At 36.0% G+C, this 18,792-nt stretch overlaps 1 protein-coding gene across 1 annotated transcript in view; it reads left to right on the top strand.

Annotated features, from left to right (window-relative positions):
• The window catches only part of LRMDA (leucine rich melanocyte differentiation associated), a 701,183-nt gene that overhangs the window by 584,333 nt on the left and 98,058 nt on the right, over positions 1–18,792 (top strand). The window contains exon 6 of the mRNA XM_075025695.1: positions 4,969–5,053. Within this exon, the coding sequence (XP_074881796.1) occupies positions 4,969–5,053 (85 nt within the window). The remainder of the gene's footprint in view (positions 1–4,968; positions 5,054–18,792) is intronic.

Genomic DNA, 18,792 nt, shown 5'->3' with positions numbered 1-18,792 from the left:
ATCTGTAAACAATTAATTTCTAGTTAGTTATATCTAAAATCTGGGGGAAAAAAACCCTTGAGGAGGAGTTCCATGGCAAGTTTCTGCACATTTTATCACAATGTGAACAAATCATTATGCTTCATGGGTTAAGATGTTTGAGTTGCTGCTGTCAGTGTTACAAAGGTGTTGAATTGACATATTGCTGACATATTGGTAAAAGGTATTTAGACAAGTTTTCAAACCATATATGAATTATTGAAGACTGTTGCCGCTGTCTCTCTTGGGGAAGATATGTGTGCCCAAGAGATCCAAAATGAGTCCTTAGCGTAAGTAGATGTTTATGCAGACCTTTCTTAAATTTATAATAAGCCATGTATCTGTTAAAGTATGATTAATTTTAAGCACTGAGTGCTTTTGAGACAGAATAAGCTTATCAGGAAAATATTCCTGTTTGTTTACATAAAAGGAAAAGTCTTTCAAATGCAAGTATGAGTTGATCCTTTCAGTTGGAACTATACCACAGATTGTCCCATTAATCATATACCTTTCTGGAGAAATGTTTCTGTCAGTCTAAAAAATGGATAATGCAGTGATTTCCTTCATTCTTAATTGTAGCTTCCCTGTGGATATATTAAAAATCTTTTGAAATAAATCATATTTCCTTACTAAATCCAAGTTTTGCATCTGATAATGTGATATGTACCATTGGGCTGATCACTGCAATGTCACAATATTGTTTTCCATTTTTGTTTGAATGTAAATCACCAAATGAGAAGCAACAAGCTTTCAAATTGCTAAGGTCATTTCTCTGTGACCTTACTAGATGACTTTGACAAGTGTTAAAACTGTGATGAATGAAAATAAACAACAGTATCACAGAACACAAGTATTCTTGATAATTGTGGGTCAGACTTAGAGAATGAGTATCATGCTGTCCCCAAGAAATTTGCCTCTTCATCCGTTCCCTGAAAAAAATGAGTCACACTCTGAAATGCTGGAGATTTGAGATATTCCCATACTAGATGAGAAACATGTTACAAAGGAGAAATCCCAAACACTTAAAAACTTTCTAAGGTAATAGATACAAGAGAATCCTTAGCCTATGTCTTGAGCTCCATAGTAAATAATATTTTCTTAATTATTTTGGGTTTTGCTACCACATTCATTCTGCACTTTACCATCTCTCTTTTGGATGATGTCTTGATCAAACTAAGATTTCTCTTTGTGACATCCTCTGAAAATATTTTGGAATTAAATGTAGTTAGCTAAGCAAATCTTCCTTTGTATGTATGTATTGAAACAATTTTACTTACCACATCTTTCCATAAGTGTGTTACATAACTATTGAACCCTTGTCAAGAACATGCCAATATGCTGCTGTTCTTCCTGCATTGTAAGATGTCAGGTATAATACATTAATGGCTACTACAGTTACTGATGTGTGTAGGCGTGTAAAGAATTTGCGGCATGCCTTAGAATTAAGGGTAAATATTAGTACAGAAATACTGGGATACAAATCCAAGCTATGTGACACAAATAGAAGAATAGCAACTATCAATGGGTATAAATTATATTCCGTTATAGCCAGTATAACCTAATATTAAGCCACATCTTACTCATTGACAGAAAGAAAAATTTCCTAAACAATAACCATTGCTTTAGTTAAAACTACTCGGAATTTAAGTTTTGGGTTTTTTTTTTTTTTTTGGCTGGATTATTTTTGTTTATTTGCTTGGTTGTTGTTTGGGTTTTTTCCTACTGCAGCTTCTACAGTATCCGTAATTCTGATGAACATGGTTTGAAAATCTGGTACTTTCTTACAATCTGTCTATTTAGTATCAAGTACAACAATTCTTAGCTTGGACAAAACTTACAGGTTAATATGAAGACAGAGATATCTCAATTTAGCAAATGTTTCGTTATGTGCATAACTTAGGCTGTAAGTAGTCTAATTTTATTGGCCTTGTAACTTTTATACCTTATACTATGATAGACTGCAAAACTTGGATGACTTTAACACTTGCAATAATACAAGCTTCTCCTGTAATAATACTGTTAGAATTTCTTTACTGAGCTATTTGGTAACCTGTTGCTATAAAACTGAAGCCACCACTCATTTTAACCAGCTTTCCTCAAAGCTATTTGTATTTGTAGTTACCTTCCACTGCAACAAGAACTTCTGATGCATATATCACCAATACTTGAAGACATAACTGTCACATGTCAATGCTGTCACTGTCAAAATATTCCTGTGAATATTAAGAGTAATACAATCTATACAAATCTCTTTGGAAAATAGCTTAGGGCCAAATGTCAGTATGTGGTAGGGAAAACAAATTGTTGTCTTTCTGCTGGCGCACAGGCTTACTCAGAAACGTGATTCAGAACTCCAGGCAGTGTTTGTGCAAAACAATCCTAACCCTGGATGATATTCCATGGAATTAAAGTTGCTCTAACTGAATGCTTAGCTCAAAGGTAATGAAAACTGTTCTATATTTGACAGGGAATTATATACTGTACATAAAATAACAGCAAAACACCAATAAACAAACCCTCCTGTTCTTGCTTTTCATAAAATTGGAAATAAAGCTAAATTGCCCCTTCACTGCAATATCCTTTTTAGAAGCCCTTGAATTTTGCTCACTCAGTGGTATATAGCTGAAAAGGCAAAGTCTCTTCCAGTAATTTTAGGAAAAGCTATCATCAAGCTGTCAACAGTCTAAATTGAGTATAAAAGTACCAAAGAGAAACCTTCACTATTATCAGAGTCCCAAATAAGTACACTTGAATAGGCAGATAACATCTAGAGTGTACAGTATGAGACCACTTATTCCTCCAGTTTTTGGAGTGATTTACAAGGATGAAGTCTTATGTTAAATAGTTAGTGACATTTTTCTTCTTGTCTTACCCAGAACAACTCAGCCCAAAGAAAACAGATAGTTGTGAACAGATGCCTGTTCTTGGAATTCATTTCAGATGTCACATTGCTGGGTGTTAGGGGCATCTGTCTCATCCTCTGAGATGTTATGTGGCCTCAGCTCATATTGGTCATCAGAGGGAAGATTTCCAATACTTCATAGTCCAGGATAGATTGAGCTACATCTTTACAGTTCACTAAAATCAAAGTATTATTCACTCTAGGTGAAGGTGAGAGTTGTGTCTATAGCATTACCTCTCTGAAAAGGAGGCACCCTGAAAAGTGTATGTTATCACTGGTGAGTCAGTGGAGGCAGGATTTTCTAGATTTTTATTCATATCCAATAAGTGGCATCCTTGCTGTTTAGGCAAACCTGTCTCTATTAAGATGTTTGTTTTGATGCATGATGCGTCTTCATGTTATGGCCTCGTTTTTGGTAGGGATGAAAATGGGACTATGTCTATGGTCTGACATAGAAATTGCCAGCTGGTCTCCAAAAGCAAAAGCTTAGTACACTAATCTACTCAGTCACTTACCTCTTAACATTTTAGTACCTGTCATCTAGGAGTCCAACAGCTATGACAAGGAAGATTTCTAAGTCACAGCCTTTAAGAAACTATTACCATGATTAATTTTCATTATTGTGGATTTCTGATTGTTGTTCTCAGGTTTAGTGTGGCAATTAAGATTTGAATTAGTATTTAAGCCTTTTCTTCTCCAAAACATTGTAGACCTATTTTACACTTTTATCATAACTAGACTTTGTAAATCTGGTTTTGAATTCATTTCAATTAAAAAAAAATATTTTGAGGATATGATTAATTACAAGATAAAAAGTAAGATTGAGGTGGATTCCTTTGATTGACTTTTGCAGCTTATAAGCCAATATATCATTAGGGAACAACCTGCGTAGAAGATAGCAATTACTTTCTCAAGACTCCCTTTAGTAAATTATTATGAGATTCAATAAATAGTTTAGCTTTTGTATTTATTCTCTTTATTTGCCTTATCTTTTCTATTAGAAATTATCAGGTAACTTTTAGTGAACACTGTCGTTTGTGTCTTCTGTTAAAACCCATCATCTTTTTATGTACGTTGCAAAGGGTAGATTGTAAACACTCCAGAGCAAACACTATACCTGAAGCTGGACATAACACTACCATTACATCAATCCATCTAACTTAAACTGCATTTTAAAAACTATAATGATGATTCATATTCACCAACACATTCCTTTATTTTCATATCTCTTCCTAACAATGCAACACTGCTGCTCTGTAACTAAAAAGCAAGATGGTGAATGTGGCTTGTTTTGACTTTATATTACTCTTCCTTCAGATGAAACATACAACTGGATGAAGATTAGTTTATTGCAAACTACAGCTCCACAGTCTAATATTTTTAAATTGGAATCATAAGATCTTGAAATTTTTATTATGGGGAAAGATTTGGGTTTCCTCTCTTTTCCCTTAACATTTTGCTTTTAAGGATTCTGAACAAGTCTTCTTGATACTTCTTTAAATGTATTAGACTTCTGGTGTGGGTTTTAAGTGTTTGTTATTAACAATTCTGTATACTTGTCCACTTTTTTTGCATTACAGGCATTATAATTTTTAAGAGATCCCTTCATTTAGCTCACAGGACAGTGGAATGGCAGAACAAGTTTTTTGCTCTAGTTTTGAAAAATATGGTATCTTATCCCAGCTTTCTATTTTCTGTCTCCTTTCTTACATGTGGACTCACTCATAACTTCCTTCAGGTAAATATTAATCTGTTTCACCAAGAAGAACATTGCCCTAAGATTTCCTGACGAATATGGTAATTTTTTGAAGCTGTAAGCTGTATGAAAATATTCTTTTAGTAATGATGCCTAATATCATTGTGTAAACAATTGAGTACAGCTACCTTGAAGGACTGCAGGCAGCCTTAACAAAAACAAATTAATCTTTTGTGGCCGGTGACCCTGTGCACCTGTAACCACACCATAGCACTCAGCTTGCAGGTGCATCCTCTTTGCGTAATCATTGACTTTCACTCTGAGTACTGCTAATATTTGTTTTATCACACAGGCCTCCAATGACGCTGCCTCCACCTCTCCAGAGATGCACTATACGCCTCTGCCTTCAGGATCCAGAGACCTCACCAATCACAGAGGTATGAACTAAACTTTTATTGGTATGAACTGCTGCAAAGCAGTAAGCTTTGCTGTAAGGCCTTCTCTGTATTAGTTACTGCTGTATTGGCACTTTACAGAGAACACTGCACCTTTCAAGCACTAGATGAGAAAAACCATACCTGTCAAGACTACAGATTTTAACTCACATTGAATAGGATTTAAAGGTGGTCTACTGGGAAAGCAAATAAATCTATGGATAATAACATTCAGTTATATTTTTCTGTATGTGAGAGAAAAATGTAAAGAGATTAAATATTGCTAAGTAGATGATTACATGCAGCATTGGTAATTTTGAGAGAATTTGTAAACTTTCTAATATTTGTAAAGATAGAGCTTTTTGGCAGTTTAACAATTTAGGGCTGTAATTTTGACATGCTAACAGGTTTTCATTGCAATAAAAAGGGATTCTTCCCTGTTTTTCAACATTAAAGGTGGATCAGTATTCAATTTCCTTTTTCACCAATCCTTAGAACTTAAAAAGCACCTTGGGCAAATTCTCAAATTCTTTCTGTGTGCCTATGGAGCAAAAACTTCAGGGAACAGGTGAAAAACTGAAGCAGTCAGGAAGGGTGCGTTCCAAGCTCTTTCGCCTTTGTTCTAAAAAGGCGAAATTTATAAAGCTTGCAGCATTTGGCAGCTTAAAACCAGAGCAACAACATTCTTATTTATTTCCCACATTACACATTGATTCCATGTTGTTCATGTAAACCATTTGTGTAGAGGCAGGTTTTGTACAGGATACCAGAATCAAAGTCAGTGTTATATTTATGAATTGACGGTAGCTAAGTTTTAGTGTGTGTTCAAACTGCAGCACTGCAGGAGATTGAGGCAGCGTTAGTAGAAAGCCTTATTACTTGAAACCTTCTGAAACAATCAGGCAGGCAATGCAACTGAACAAGGATCTGTGATTCAGGTGGGAAGGATGAGGAAAGCAACTGATTAGACTTTAGTTCTTTGCAGCCTATATCACTGTGCCAGGGCTAAAGATGGGTGTGAAGCTACATTGTGGTCTTGGTGTAAATTGACAGGGTGTACTGGAAATCAGATGTCCTGAAAGAGCTGTAGTGCATTGTGTTCTAACACTAAGCTCATGTAGCAACTGGTACTTTTTAAAGAGAAAGGACCAAACCGAAATCCTGGATTTGAGCAGACATCTGGTCTTCAGAGATAAAAAAGCCAGATGAAAATAACTGCAACCCACTGCCCCCCCCAGTTCCCAAGATATGTGTTGTGGCTTTGATTTTCAGGTAAGCATATTTGCTTTGAGGTTGGATTTATCATGTTGGATTAAAAGGCTAGGGCCTAGTAAGGCAATAAGTAGAATGACAGTGTTGTAAATGCCTAAGTTCTATAAAAATACGTACAAAGTACCACTAAAAGCCAGGTATCCTCAGATCTGTTTATTTAGATGATAGTGAATTAGAAGTGTGGCTTTGCGGCTGATTTTGGAATCTGACTTGGCAAAATAAATGCCAGTAGCATTTAAGTGCAATAGTTGTGTGCCTGCATTATTGATTGACTTCTCTTGCAATAAAGCAATTCTGTGGCCCTAGTAGGTGTTGCAGACGTGTCCATATGGGTGTCCATTCAGAGCTGGAGCTTACCAGGTTCTAAGTACCACTGTCTTTGCTAAGGTTTGAGAACACCTGCTCTCTTACTATGACAGGGGAAAATTATATTCCCCACATTATCAACTTTTTACCCCTAGTTGTTCACATAACTCTTTAATATTGTCTTTACTCTTCCCAGAAATATTCTGCTTTGCATGCTAAACATGTGCTGAAAATTTCCTTGATGATTAAGCATAGTTATAAATCAAGTGAATGGAGAAGTGTCATCCAAAAAAAGGTAAAATTGGCCCTAAAAGAGACATTGTTAGCATGATCCAGTAAGTTTATATATATAAAAAAAATATATTCACAAGGAAATAATTAAGAAAACTTTCCAAAATTCCAGGTGTTGTAAATAAAACTTGGAACAACCTGCTAGCAGGGTCCATTAACTCAATCAACTTTTATACAAAGAAAAATCTCTAAGTTCACAAGCTCATAAAAGATTAATTGGACTCAATAGAAAAATCACTAAGAAAAGAATGAAATACTTAAACATGCTATTTTAGGTTCTGAATATCTGCAATTTTTTTCTTCACTGAATGCTTTCAGTGTTGTAAAAAATGATTGAATCAGCTGTTGCATATGTAAATATTGACAGTTTTCAGTGCAAACTGGAATGAAGAATGCTGTAAGTTTGTGAGTGCTCTTATTTGTCCCCAGAGAAACTTGTTTACCAGAATCTGAAACTCTGGCAAATGGTTTGGTACAGCTGTAAATTGATTTGGGGGGGATTGGAAAGGGGAGCAGGAGCAAGCTATATGTACTTGAATGGTACAGTTTTACTTGCATATTTCTCACTCTATTTAGCTATGAATTTTGCAGGGAGAGCAAAACTATATAATTCTCCATGCATTGCACCATGCATCTTACATCTTTTATGTTCATGCATGCAGTATATTATTTTGTACAGACAATATTCAGGAATTGTAAAAATCTCTCACTTTCAGAGCCCACAGAAACTGCATATGACAGCACGGCATCAGTGTGGAATGATATGGAATAATCACTGTAAATATTATATCAAGTGTTATGATGCTTGAGTATATAAGTACATAAAGAGAGCAATAAATATTGGATACACATTTTTAAGCTTTAGAAAATTTCTCCCCATCTTGGGAAAGTTGTTTTTTCCTTTAAATTACTTTGTTGCTTAGACCCACTTTTCTAAGTTGAACCTTTACTTGGTCCCACTGTTTATATTTTTTAGCAGAAAATGTATTGGCCTTCTGTGCAGGTTTTGGGCACCTGACAGCAATATGACTTGATTCTTTGAGATCTAATTGCTGTCCCATTAGGCAAGACTTCTAAAGTGGTAATTTTATAGATAGCTTTATTTTTGTTTTGATTCCAAAACAATGATCTCAAACTCTTAAGGGTCTTTCCTTGGTCTTTGTTAAACTAGCATTTTGTATTTTATTTTATATGGGTTTAGACACCAGTGATTTACTTGTGTGAGATTTGTACCATTCTCTTATCCAGATAAAACAAGTCAGCTTAAAGACACGTCCTTCTGTCATACAGTGTGCTTTTTTTATTTTTAAATTCCATTGCTTGTATTGTTCTAGTTTTCAAATATTCTGATGAAGCAAAATAAAATGGGTCCCCCCTTTCTTTCTGCTTGTCCAGATCTACTGTTAAGAAAAAAAAAAATCCATTACTTATTGTTGTTTTTAAATAGAAATGGCCATGCTCCCAATACACAAAAGTAATGAAATACAACATATTTTAGTAGAAAGTTGCTCCAAAAATTTTGTTTCTTTTTCTTTTATTTTTTAGTGGTTTGTGTGCACGGCCCAGGTACTTTTCTGTTCCTTATCAACAATTTATTAACTGGCTACATACAAAATCTTAAAATAGAGCTTTCAATTTTTAACATAGTTGAAATTGATGGAAAAAGAAATTTTAAAATTGTAATAATGTAATTTTAAGGATAATTTGCTTGATGTGTGGAAAAAGGCTTCCCAGCCTCCACCCCCCTCAGGTTGTATATTCCATTTTCATAATGGCATCTTTGGTAAGGAAGTTCCTTTGTTATGTGTAAGCATTCAAACTCAAATTGCCTTCTAAAAAGAACAGTGCTTTCTAGTTGGTGGGGAAAATAGTAATTTATCATTCTATCTCTTGAGAAGCAATATTACTAAATCATGACTATTACAAAAATCTGGTTTTCCCATATAAAAAGAAGTGTTGGATGCCCTTTGTATAAACAGATATTTTATAACATTGTCTATTACCTGATTTACTTGAAAACCTATTCATTTGTCAAAGCCATTTGGTTTCCAGTAACATTTTACAGATGTCTCCTTTTCTTGCGCCCTTGTTTCTAGGAACAACCGGTGGTAAGTCTGCCCCATAGCTTACTGGTAAGAGGAAGAAGCAGCAGTAGTTTCCATTAAAAACTAAGCCTGTATTTATGTAAGTAGTTTTTAGAGCCTTAGCTTGGATTTATGCCAAGGTTTAAGAGTTCCAATCTATTCTGGCTTGTAAGAACTTCCTGAACAAATCCACTGTCCTGTTTTGGTGTCTATTCAGTTAATTATCCAAGTGTTCTGGTATGCACAGACATTGCATTTTCTCATTTTATATTTGAATGATGAGTGCCCAAAGGAAAAAAATTGTTTCTTATTCTACCAATATGTTTGGGTCAATTGACAGACACATTTTTTTATTTTCTGAAACAGTCTAATCTGAGTTTGAAAGTCATAAACTGCATTCAGAAACAATGCCCAGAAATCCACGGACAATATTTTTAAGCTTCCTAGTTACCCTCTGAAGGTAATTTTATAAAGCATTTTGGAACAAAAGGAAAGAGAGGTTCCTTCTGCTCTCAGTTTTTGTTTAAGAGGGGTGTGCTGAAGATTTGTTTTGGAATGAAGATCTCTCCAAACTTTTACATTCCTACGCAAGCAAAAGCATGTAGGCATATAATCTGTTAGAGAGGCATCTGAACTTGAGCTGTCTGGTTTTCTTCTGTGATCATTATGCTGTGCTATTGTACTCAAGACTGTTTGGCATATTAAATTTTTAATAATCACTGCTATAACTATACAGAATACTTTCTGATTGATTTTTTGGGTGTACCACACATAAAAACGAGCTACTAACTTTGCAGGAGTTGAGATATGTGCTAGGTCAAGACAGAAGTGTACTTTAGAATGCACAACAAGCATTTGGACATCCAGTTGTGCTGGAATTTACAATCCAGTAGATGTCAAGGGAGACCTACTACTTTCAAAATTTGGTGTTCAAGGAAAAATGTAGAATTTTTGGAGCACAAGAAGGAGTAATATAATTGATGTGATGCATGAAAGCCCCAAACTATCCTCCGGGGATTTACCTGTTCTACCTCAATTTGCCCAGCCTGCTTATACTTTAGAAATAAATATTCTGGGGTTCATCTGGAACTAATAATGTCTATAGATCCTTCAAGAATTGGGTCTAGGATTTTAAGGTAATACTTTAAACTTTCTGAAGTAAAATTACAAAATTGGCACACACTTCTTAACAATAAATGTTAATACAGAAAGTTCTTTTTGAAGACTTCAGCTCAATACACATGCACTCTGAAAAGCCATGCTGTCTTTAAATCACAGACACAAAAAGAAAAGTAAATTGGTTTGCATAAAAACTTACTTCCAGAAAGATAATTATCCTGTTTATGTTATCATTGAAGTCTTCTCTGTTGTTGTTATTGACACAGTTGTTAGGTACTCATTGTGTTTTCAAGCCAGAAGCTTATTTAGAGTTTGAAATTGATTGCTGGGAAAGTCACAAAGCAATTTATGTAACAACTTATCATAATTAGTTAGTTTTCTTAATGTGAACTGCACTTTATGCTTATCAATTGATTTTTCTGTGTATCTGCATAAATCAGCTCATTGTATGCTGTCCAAAAAGAATAATAATAATAAAAAACCTGTGGGTAGTACTTTATCATTCAGTTAATTTAAGGAGTCTTCAACAATTGTTTAACAAAAAGTGTCTATATATGTATATAAGTAGTATGTGCTTTAACTTGTCTAATAACTAAGAACAGGATGAATAAGAGAACTGCAAGCAGATGAAATATATGGAAGCTCTATACCAGGCAGAGATGCTGTGAATAGTGAGAGACATTCTTTGTTGGTTTACATGAGGTGTCCTTTGAAAATACCATAGTTTTTAAGCTGCGTGCTGTTATGGTGAGTGATAGACTGCATACCTCTTAGGCCAGGATCTTCTGACCATGAGATGAATAACCTTAAAACAAACAAACAAACAAAGTTCACAGTAGCATGGAACAGACAAGATCATATTTTCCAGGGGCAGGAGCACTCAAAAATAAGCTGTGATATATCCTATTAATGCCAGGAAATATGTCCCAACAGTGAGCTGTGCTGTGCTCATGACTTAGACTCAAGGGCAGTGGGTGGAAATCCTCTTCTTTTGGCACTGTGGAAGACAACTAAAATAAGGAGTCTGTTATGAAAAAGAAAAAAAAAAAGAAAAAAATCTCATTTGGCTTGCCTGTATGAAATGAGAAATTGGGTTCTAGTGCCTTGCTTTGTTTTTCACTTTGGGAAATGGACGTTAATGAAGCACAAGAGACATGGGAGAAGCGTGGAAAGTAAAATGGTGGTAAAGATGAGTGCCAATGTGAGGGAAGATTTGGTTAAGAAAAGATTTTGTTTTCCTACCTTAGTTTCTCTTAGTTAAAGGGATTCGAAAGAGAAAATCTGTCAGAGGTGGATTGGAGTCCTTGCAGTCTGGAGGTGTGAGAAGGTAATGTCAGATATTTAAAGAACTGTTGTGAGCTGTTTCTGATGCAGTTGAGAGAAAGGCAGGCCAGGCCTTTCTCACAGCCACTGCTGGATGGCCCCTGCTTGTGCCCATAGATCTGCCCAACCTTACACTTGGAGATGAGATGAATGGTACTGACTCATGTCTGTTTCTTCAGTGGTGCAGCTAATTTCATACCTCAAACTGTGATTTTTTCCCCTCCAGGCTGCTCTCTACTGCCTGCTCACTTTTTCTGATATGGTTGCTTTGCTGGGAGAAGAATAGGTAGAAGGGATGAGTGAAACAACATAGATGGGGAGAAATGCTAGAAGGCACATTTCCTTAGAGAGGCTTACTGCCATGAAATGTGTCCACCTGATAACCGAAGCCCACCTATATTGGTACTTGTCCCGAGTCTGCAAATGCATTAGACATCTGTCCTGGTTGTATGAATTGACATGCAGTCAAAAATTCCTTTGAAAGGAATCGAGAGGCCTAGTACATGTACCATGATCCATTCAGCTCTCAACTGTGGAGTGGTTTATTGCTGGGCAGTAATGAAAGAGCAGATTAAATAGGGCCTCATGTAGTACCTCTCCTAAGCCCTAAACTATTTGTTTACTGAAATAGAACCACCACCAATAGCTGTGGTCTTCTGTGGACCCATTTAACTCACTTGCTCACTAGTTATGGCCTCTGCCAGTGCCTGCATGTTTCTCTGTAAAGCACAAAGACTTTCCTAAATGTGGAATAAATTGTGGTTGGATTTGAGTGTGACCTTGACTAATATGGTTCAAGAAGTACATTTTCTGGGTCATTGGATTCATGTTCTTGTCACTTACAGGGTCAATGATTTCTTGTCTGTATATACAAGGAATGCTGGATTTGAATCAGGATACTGTAGATTATTAAAACTTCAGCATAAAAATGTACTGTTATCTTGTATATTGCAATGATGAGAGCAACTAGTCATGTGAAAATAGGGTGGGGTGAATGAGTTGGGGATGATATATAAAGTGACTTGCAGTTTTGTGCAAAGTCTTTCTTGATGGTCAGAAAAGTTAAGATTTGGTTTTAAGCGACAGCATATTTTAATTTGTGAGCTTTCTCTGTGTTCTGTGGTTTGCAAGTGAACCCAAGGGGTGTGACCAAGCTGACCAGAAGCAAGTTCTAGGAGGATCACTTCCTGGAGTGCTATGTCTCTGTGGGAATAAAATATGGGTGTTTGTCTGCAGCAAGACTTTAAAAGACAAAAGAGAATAATGAAGTAGTTAATCAAATTTGGATTAAAATTTTATTAAATATCTAAGGAGTTGAGCACAAAATTCCCATTCTGCAACTAATAGGAATTAGGAGTCTAAGATTCAGGCAGGCAGTCTTTCAAAATTGTCAGCATTTTTTTCCAAATATTATAGAGACTTTCATTTTTCCACAGTGTACATTCCCCAATCTGACTGTTGAAGACCTGACCATTTTCCATACTTTTGTCACTATTCCCATAACTTCTGAGGTTTTCATTGCAACTTTTCCCACATCTGCCAAAACTAACCTATCAGCCTGGGCCCCAGTTACCCATACAAGTGTCACATCAGAGGGAGTATGATTAATGAGGAAAAAGCCGTAACTTCGTATTTCTGGGTAGACTAGACAGTGTCTGATGTTTCACAACATAGCTCATTTTGTCATGCTGGCAATAAGAAACCATGAGAATGCTCAAGCTCCAAGCCACGTGACTATAAAGTGGCAGAAAAGCATAGAAAACATTGGCTTCTATAAGTGGAAACTTGAGATCCAAAACCATAAACCCATCTAAAATCTTCTTAGATATGTAGGAGAACTAATGATGCAATGAGTCTGCAACTGGCAATTTAAAAAAAAAAAAAAAATCTAGTAAATTTGCCACTTGGCTTTATAATCTTTTACAATAAAGAAGTCCAGTCATGAGCCGCAGTATTACAGCCCTTCCAGAGAAATCACGTTCAAAGCACATGGAGTGCTGTGCAAATAGAGTCTCCTGAGAGACCCCTATGTTTAGTTAGCACTCCAGCCTACCCTGTTTTTGCAGGAGTCCTCCAATTTTATCATTTGGGCATTTTTACAGCCTCATTGGAACAAATAAACAAACATCTGGAATCATGTGGTATATTTAATTAAAAACTTTTTGTTTGGCCAGAAATAGTAAAATCATGAAAAATTGCCTGTCTCCAAGCTCAGAAAGGCCAAATGATGAAGCTGTTGACTACAGACAGTTTTACAATATATTGAAATTCATAGATATGCACACCTGCTACAAGGCCCCCCCCTTTATTTTGATTCATAACCATTAATGAGTGTTTAGTGCACAGATTGTAACCCTTGTTTAAATGGGAATTTACTGTTTTTAATAACATATAGACATGTGTTGCTATATTCCATACAGCCTGTACTGTTCTGTAGTACACAGACAAGATAAAGCTTTATACTGTTGGTTTAAAAAAAAAAAAAAATAAAATTACAATACGTTTCATTTGACTATTCTGTCATATGAGCATGTTTTAATTCCAGTGGCAGTAAATATCTGCCCCATGCTAAAAGTATGTATCAAATATTGGAAATATGAAAGATGGTGTTTAGAGTATGTAATGAAAATGTAAATTTTCATTCTTTCATTTAATGCATTTTTTTAGGAAAATTTCAGGAGATTCTTGATGCTTTTGCAGACAAAACTGCTTGCTGTCATCTGAGGTATTGCTATATGGTCACAAAATAGTCTACAGACCAGGATTATTATTTATGAAAACTAGTTTGCCTAATGCACTGCTACCATTTTGGATGCATAGATATAGGCCCTTGAACATATGGGACATAGAATCTTATTTTTGAGTTTGTACATCTCAGTTTCTAAATAGCTGAACCCTCTATTGAGAAAAAGGACATGACATACAGAAAGTACTACTGCATCTGAATATTGTTCACAATTCTTCATATTGCTTATAATTAAAATTATTTGGACATTCCATTCTGAGCTGTGTTTCTCTGAGGGTTTAGACTACTTAGTAGGATAGGATGCTTATGTGACCTTGACAGCCGTCCTGTGGTTAGCGTTACTGAGCTGAATGAAGAGGACATGGGTGTCATCAGAAACAAAGCGCTAATTCCCACATAGCGAATACATGTGAAAGACTACTTTAAAACTGGGAGGTGGGAAGAAATTTCCTGCAGAGTCAGAAGGGCAGCCATCTGCATAACAGCAATGACACTGTTTTGTCCCCTTGTGTGTTGGTTCTTTATATTGCGCATATCTTGCTATAACATGTACATTTCTTCCAAACTATGAACAGCCAAAAAGATGCAATGTATTTTGCATTTCTTTATTCAGTGTGTGTACTGTGCTGGGAGTGGGTGAAGGTTCCTTTCTTTAATTTTGCCTTCAGGAAAGAAAGGGGTATCTTTGTATGATTTCATTGTGTGTTCTTATGCAAGAAGAGAAAGCTGTCAACGTTTTATAGGATATGAATATCTGTATTCACAAGCTAATGATATGTTTGCTGATCAAAGTTCCTTTCAGAGCTCTGAAAGCAAATGTTAAGTAGGTTGACAACTTTCCTCTTTTTTTCTGTTTTGTGATATTTTTGTGGTCTGTTAGTAGCCTTACTGCTAGAAAAGTAAATGATAGGAAGTACCATGACATCCTTCATTAGCTCTGTATGCCCTTAAGCAGAGAGATCACACCTGGAGAGAAGAAGGGAGGAGATAGAGAGGTAAACAATAAGTATAAACAATTAAAATTGTTTTGTGTCCCTTACAAAACAGAGGATGCCTGATCCCTTTTTCATTGATATTCATTGTGTTGCCTTTTACAGTTTCAGAGATTTTGAAAGTTATTTCTATTTACACAGGTTGAAATTCTTTTACTGCATGATTGACAACATTGGTATGTTTTGTAAGACCCTTTTAAGAAAGCTTATCTATGACTCTAAAATGCCTAGTAAACCTAGGCAACCACCTGAAAGACCCCCCACCTGTGGCTGCATAAAACTGAGATAAAGAATGGAAAATAACCCATTGAGTATGCACTTTCCCACCTACTGAGAGCAAAATGCAATGCAGTGCAATTTTAGTACTTGCGTGCCACTGGGGAAAATAGACTCCTAAAATCACATAGTGAAGCACTGGAGAAATTCAGCAAATTTGTACTAAGCGCTATGTTATAAAACCTAAGGAACCGTAGGCTTTGCTTCTCAAGTGAAACAGATTTGTATTGCAGTTCTGTTAGAATGCCTACCAAATGTAATGGTGATATTTAGCACAGTAGGATGAAAAAATGTAAGGCTAGTGAGTAAGAGTCCTTTCACAGGAATGCTACACAGAGAGGGATGCAAGCAACCCTTGTGATGTCTACTTAAAGACCATGTAACACTACAATCCCTGAATTTTTTTCTTTTACTTTTGCTTAGTATAGAGTCATGTACAGAGACATGGAAAGAGCACATGGCCCCAGTTAGCTCTTTCAAAACCATTTGTAGTAGTAGACATGGCTTCTCACAATTAATAGAGAACTAAATTAGTGTTCCTGTCTTGTCTGAGTCGAGTTAGAATATGCGTGTACTGAAATTACAGGGCTACCATGCCAATGTGCTGGATTTGTCCCCACTAGCTTAGCTTCCTCACCACCAGCTGCTGCAGTAGTGGCAACTGTAGTAGCTTTAGCACTGTATTTAGTCAGAGATGTGCTTAGAAAAACTGCATCTATCCCAACTCTACCTCTTCCTCATAGGAGGGAGGCAAATCCCAGATGGTATTTTTGCTGAACTGTGAGTGGGAGCAGCCTGTCTTAAGTCATTTTTGTTTCCATGAAATAAAAGGAGCAGGCTCAGTGTAAATAATCCCTTGGGCCATGATGGAAGAGCTGGAATCTATTTTAAAGCAGAAAGGTTGGCAAACAATCCCACCCCAAATCAACCTAATGCACCCCACCGCCCCTCCCAAACCCACCCATTTAATTAAGTTGGCATATTGTCCCTTTCTTCTTAAAGGCAGCGAATGATAAATTCCATGAGGGGAAAAGAGAGAGCAACTTTATAATAAATAGATTAAATATAAGCTATTAGATCATTCAGAAGCAATTTGTGCTCTCTCATGCCAACCATTACTGATGTAAAGTACATGATGTGTCAAGAAAAAGAAATAACAGGTGAAATTACAGTAAGGTAAAAAGGGAATATGTAGACATCCACTCAACTGCTAATTGTGGATGTAAAGTTTGCCTCTGCCCTGTAATCTGATGCTAGATAACAATGACAGTAGAAAAGTGGAAGATAGCTGAAGGAGTCCCTCTCCTAACTGTTAATCATTGAACTGCTTTCTTTTCACTTCTGTTCCACTCTGTCATTACAAAAAGTAATCCCTTTACCAAGATGAGTTTAATAATAAAGTGAAGCTGTCAGCTGATTTTTTGTGTGTGTCTGTTGAAAAATCTGTTTGCAATAAAGGAGTATGATGGTTTTATTCAGCGGTCCCACAAATGAGCAGAATTAGATCAAGAGATGCTACAAAGGAAGGAGTGCTTGAAATATTGTTAATGTCTGTAAATTCTCTTATTCTGCCAATCTTTATGTGGTTTTTTTCTGCTGTCTGCATGTTTAGGGAAGATAGCTGTTCAGATCTGTATGAAGTGAACTAGTTAAAATAGATTGCAAGACTTGTAAATGGCATTCATTTAGGAGGTACAGAAAACATCATTCAGGCAGAAAAAGTTCCCATGAGAAGCTAAAATATGAATCGCAGCTTGGTAAATCAATGAAGAAAAAATGCAAAGTGCAGGTATGTTCTGCAGATTACAAAGAAAACTTAAAAGAGTTCTAGTGGTGACTTGGTCAGTGAGAATAGATGCCACTGTGCTGTGGCTGATACAGTAGCTACAAATGTGCTGAGTGGGAGATCCATGTAAGAAAAGGCACAAGGAGGAATGCACTTGTAACCTTAAATCGTCCGTCCATCCTGCATAGACACAGTATTTTCCTGAACAGATGAATATTTAGGATCTAAAATCATTCCTTGTCAACATACCCCTGAAAGAAGCTAAAGTGTTTCACCACGGAGTTGAATCTTACTCTGTCGTTCTTTTTTTCACTGCCACAGGAAGGAAAGGTGAAGCATTAATACTGCTACCGTGAAGTTCTGGAGGTTGTTCAGGATTTGTTCTTGTGTATGTGAGAGACCAAACATAGAGCCATTCTGCAGAAATTTCAGAAGATGCCAGTTTCTAAGCTTAAAAAGTTGTGCACTACTTCAATCCCATGTAGACAGTTTGAGAAGGCAAACAGCATCTGATTCATAAAATGAGGCCTTGACAGTAAGGAACCCAGTTTTAAAATCTATATAACTATTTTGATTGATGTTATAGGAGTTATTTAAGATGCAAACAAGTATTCTGATAACACTGAATTTTAACTGGTTCCTTCTTCAGAAAGTACTTTTAAATAAATAAAGACACAACACCAAGTTCTAATAATTTTGATCTGTAAAGTTCAAACTCACTTTACCTTTCATTGTAAGTATTTTTAAGTATGGTGGTGGAGCAAAGAGTGAAATGCAAAGCAAAAACCAAAATAAGGATAGTTGAGCTAACATTTATGCTTTTTAAGTAAAAGAACTAGTGCATTCCTTATCTTAAGTTTTCACTTGTTTTGTTGTTGTTTTTTCTTCAGGGGTTTGGAAGAGTTTTTCTTAAGTTCCAAAGCAAACTATTTAATATCAGTTTGTAGGTATTTTGAACTGCCCTAATTTATGGATTTTGAGATAATTTTTTTTTAAATACTATTCTATTATTTCCTAATAGAAGAAGACATCTGATTTCTGTTTCTTGTTGATTCCCAGATTTCATAAGCTTAATACAAAAGATTTTTCAGTCAGTCTAGGGAATGGTTTCTCTGATCTGTAGTTAGAAGTACTGTGTTGGAAGCAAATAAGTTAGTACAAGAGGGGAATCTTTAGGCAGTTTCTCCCCCTGGCTCTAATTAAACCTACACAGATTATGGGGAGGAAATCCATACACATGCTAGGCATCTCTGTGCTTTAAAACTACCTGCAGGTGTTTTAGCCATGCACATATGGCTGGATATATGATGAGGCCTTTCAGATTTTCAGCCAAGTCTCCACTTGCAGGGTAATGAAATGTTGAGGGAGGGGGGAAACAAGATAACATGTACGTGTAGAGGTTATGATGTCATATGTAATGAGTTATTGCTGCATTGATACTTCACATAAGTTCATTCCAAATCAACTGCTGAGCAGTATTTGTGTACTATTAATTTAAAATCTTTGAGGATGAGAGGTGCTATGTATGTATACATGTAATATGTGCT

This window comes from Buteo buteo, chromosome 4 (assembly GCF_964188355.1).
Source record: "Buteo buteo chromosome 4, bButBut1.hap1.1, whole genome shotgun sequence".
Taxonomy (NCBI): Eukaryota; Metazoa; Chordata; class Aves; order Accipitriformes; family Accipitridae; genus Buteo; species Buteo buteo.
The sequence above is the reverse complement of the archived record's forward strand: the minus strand, read 5'-3'. Positions and strand labels throughout refer to the sequence as shown.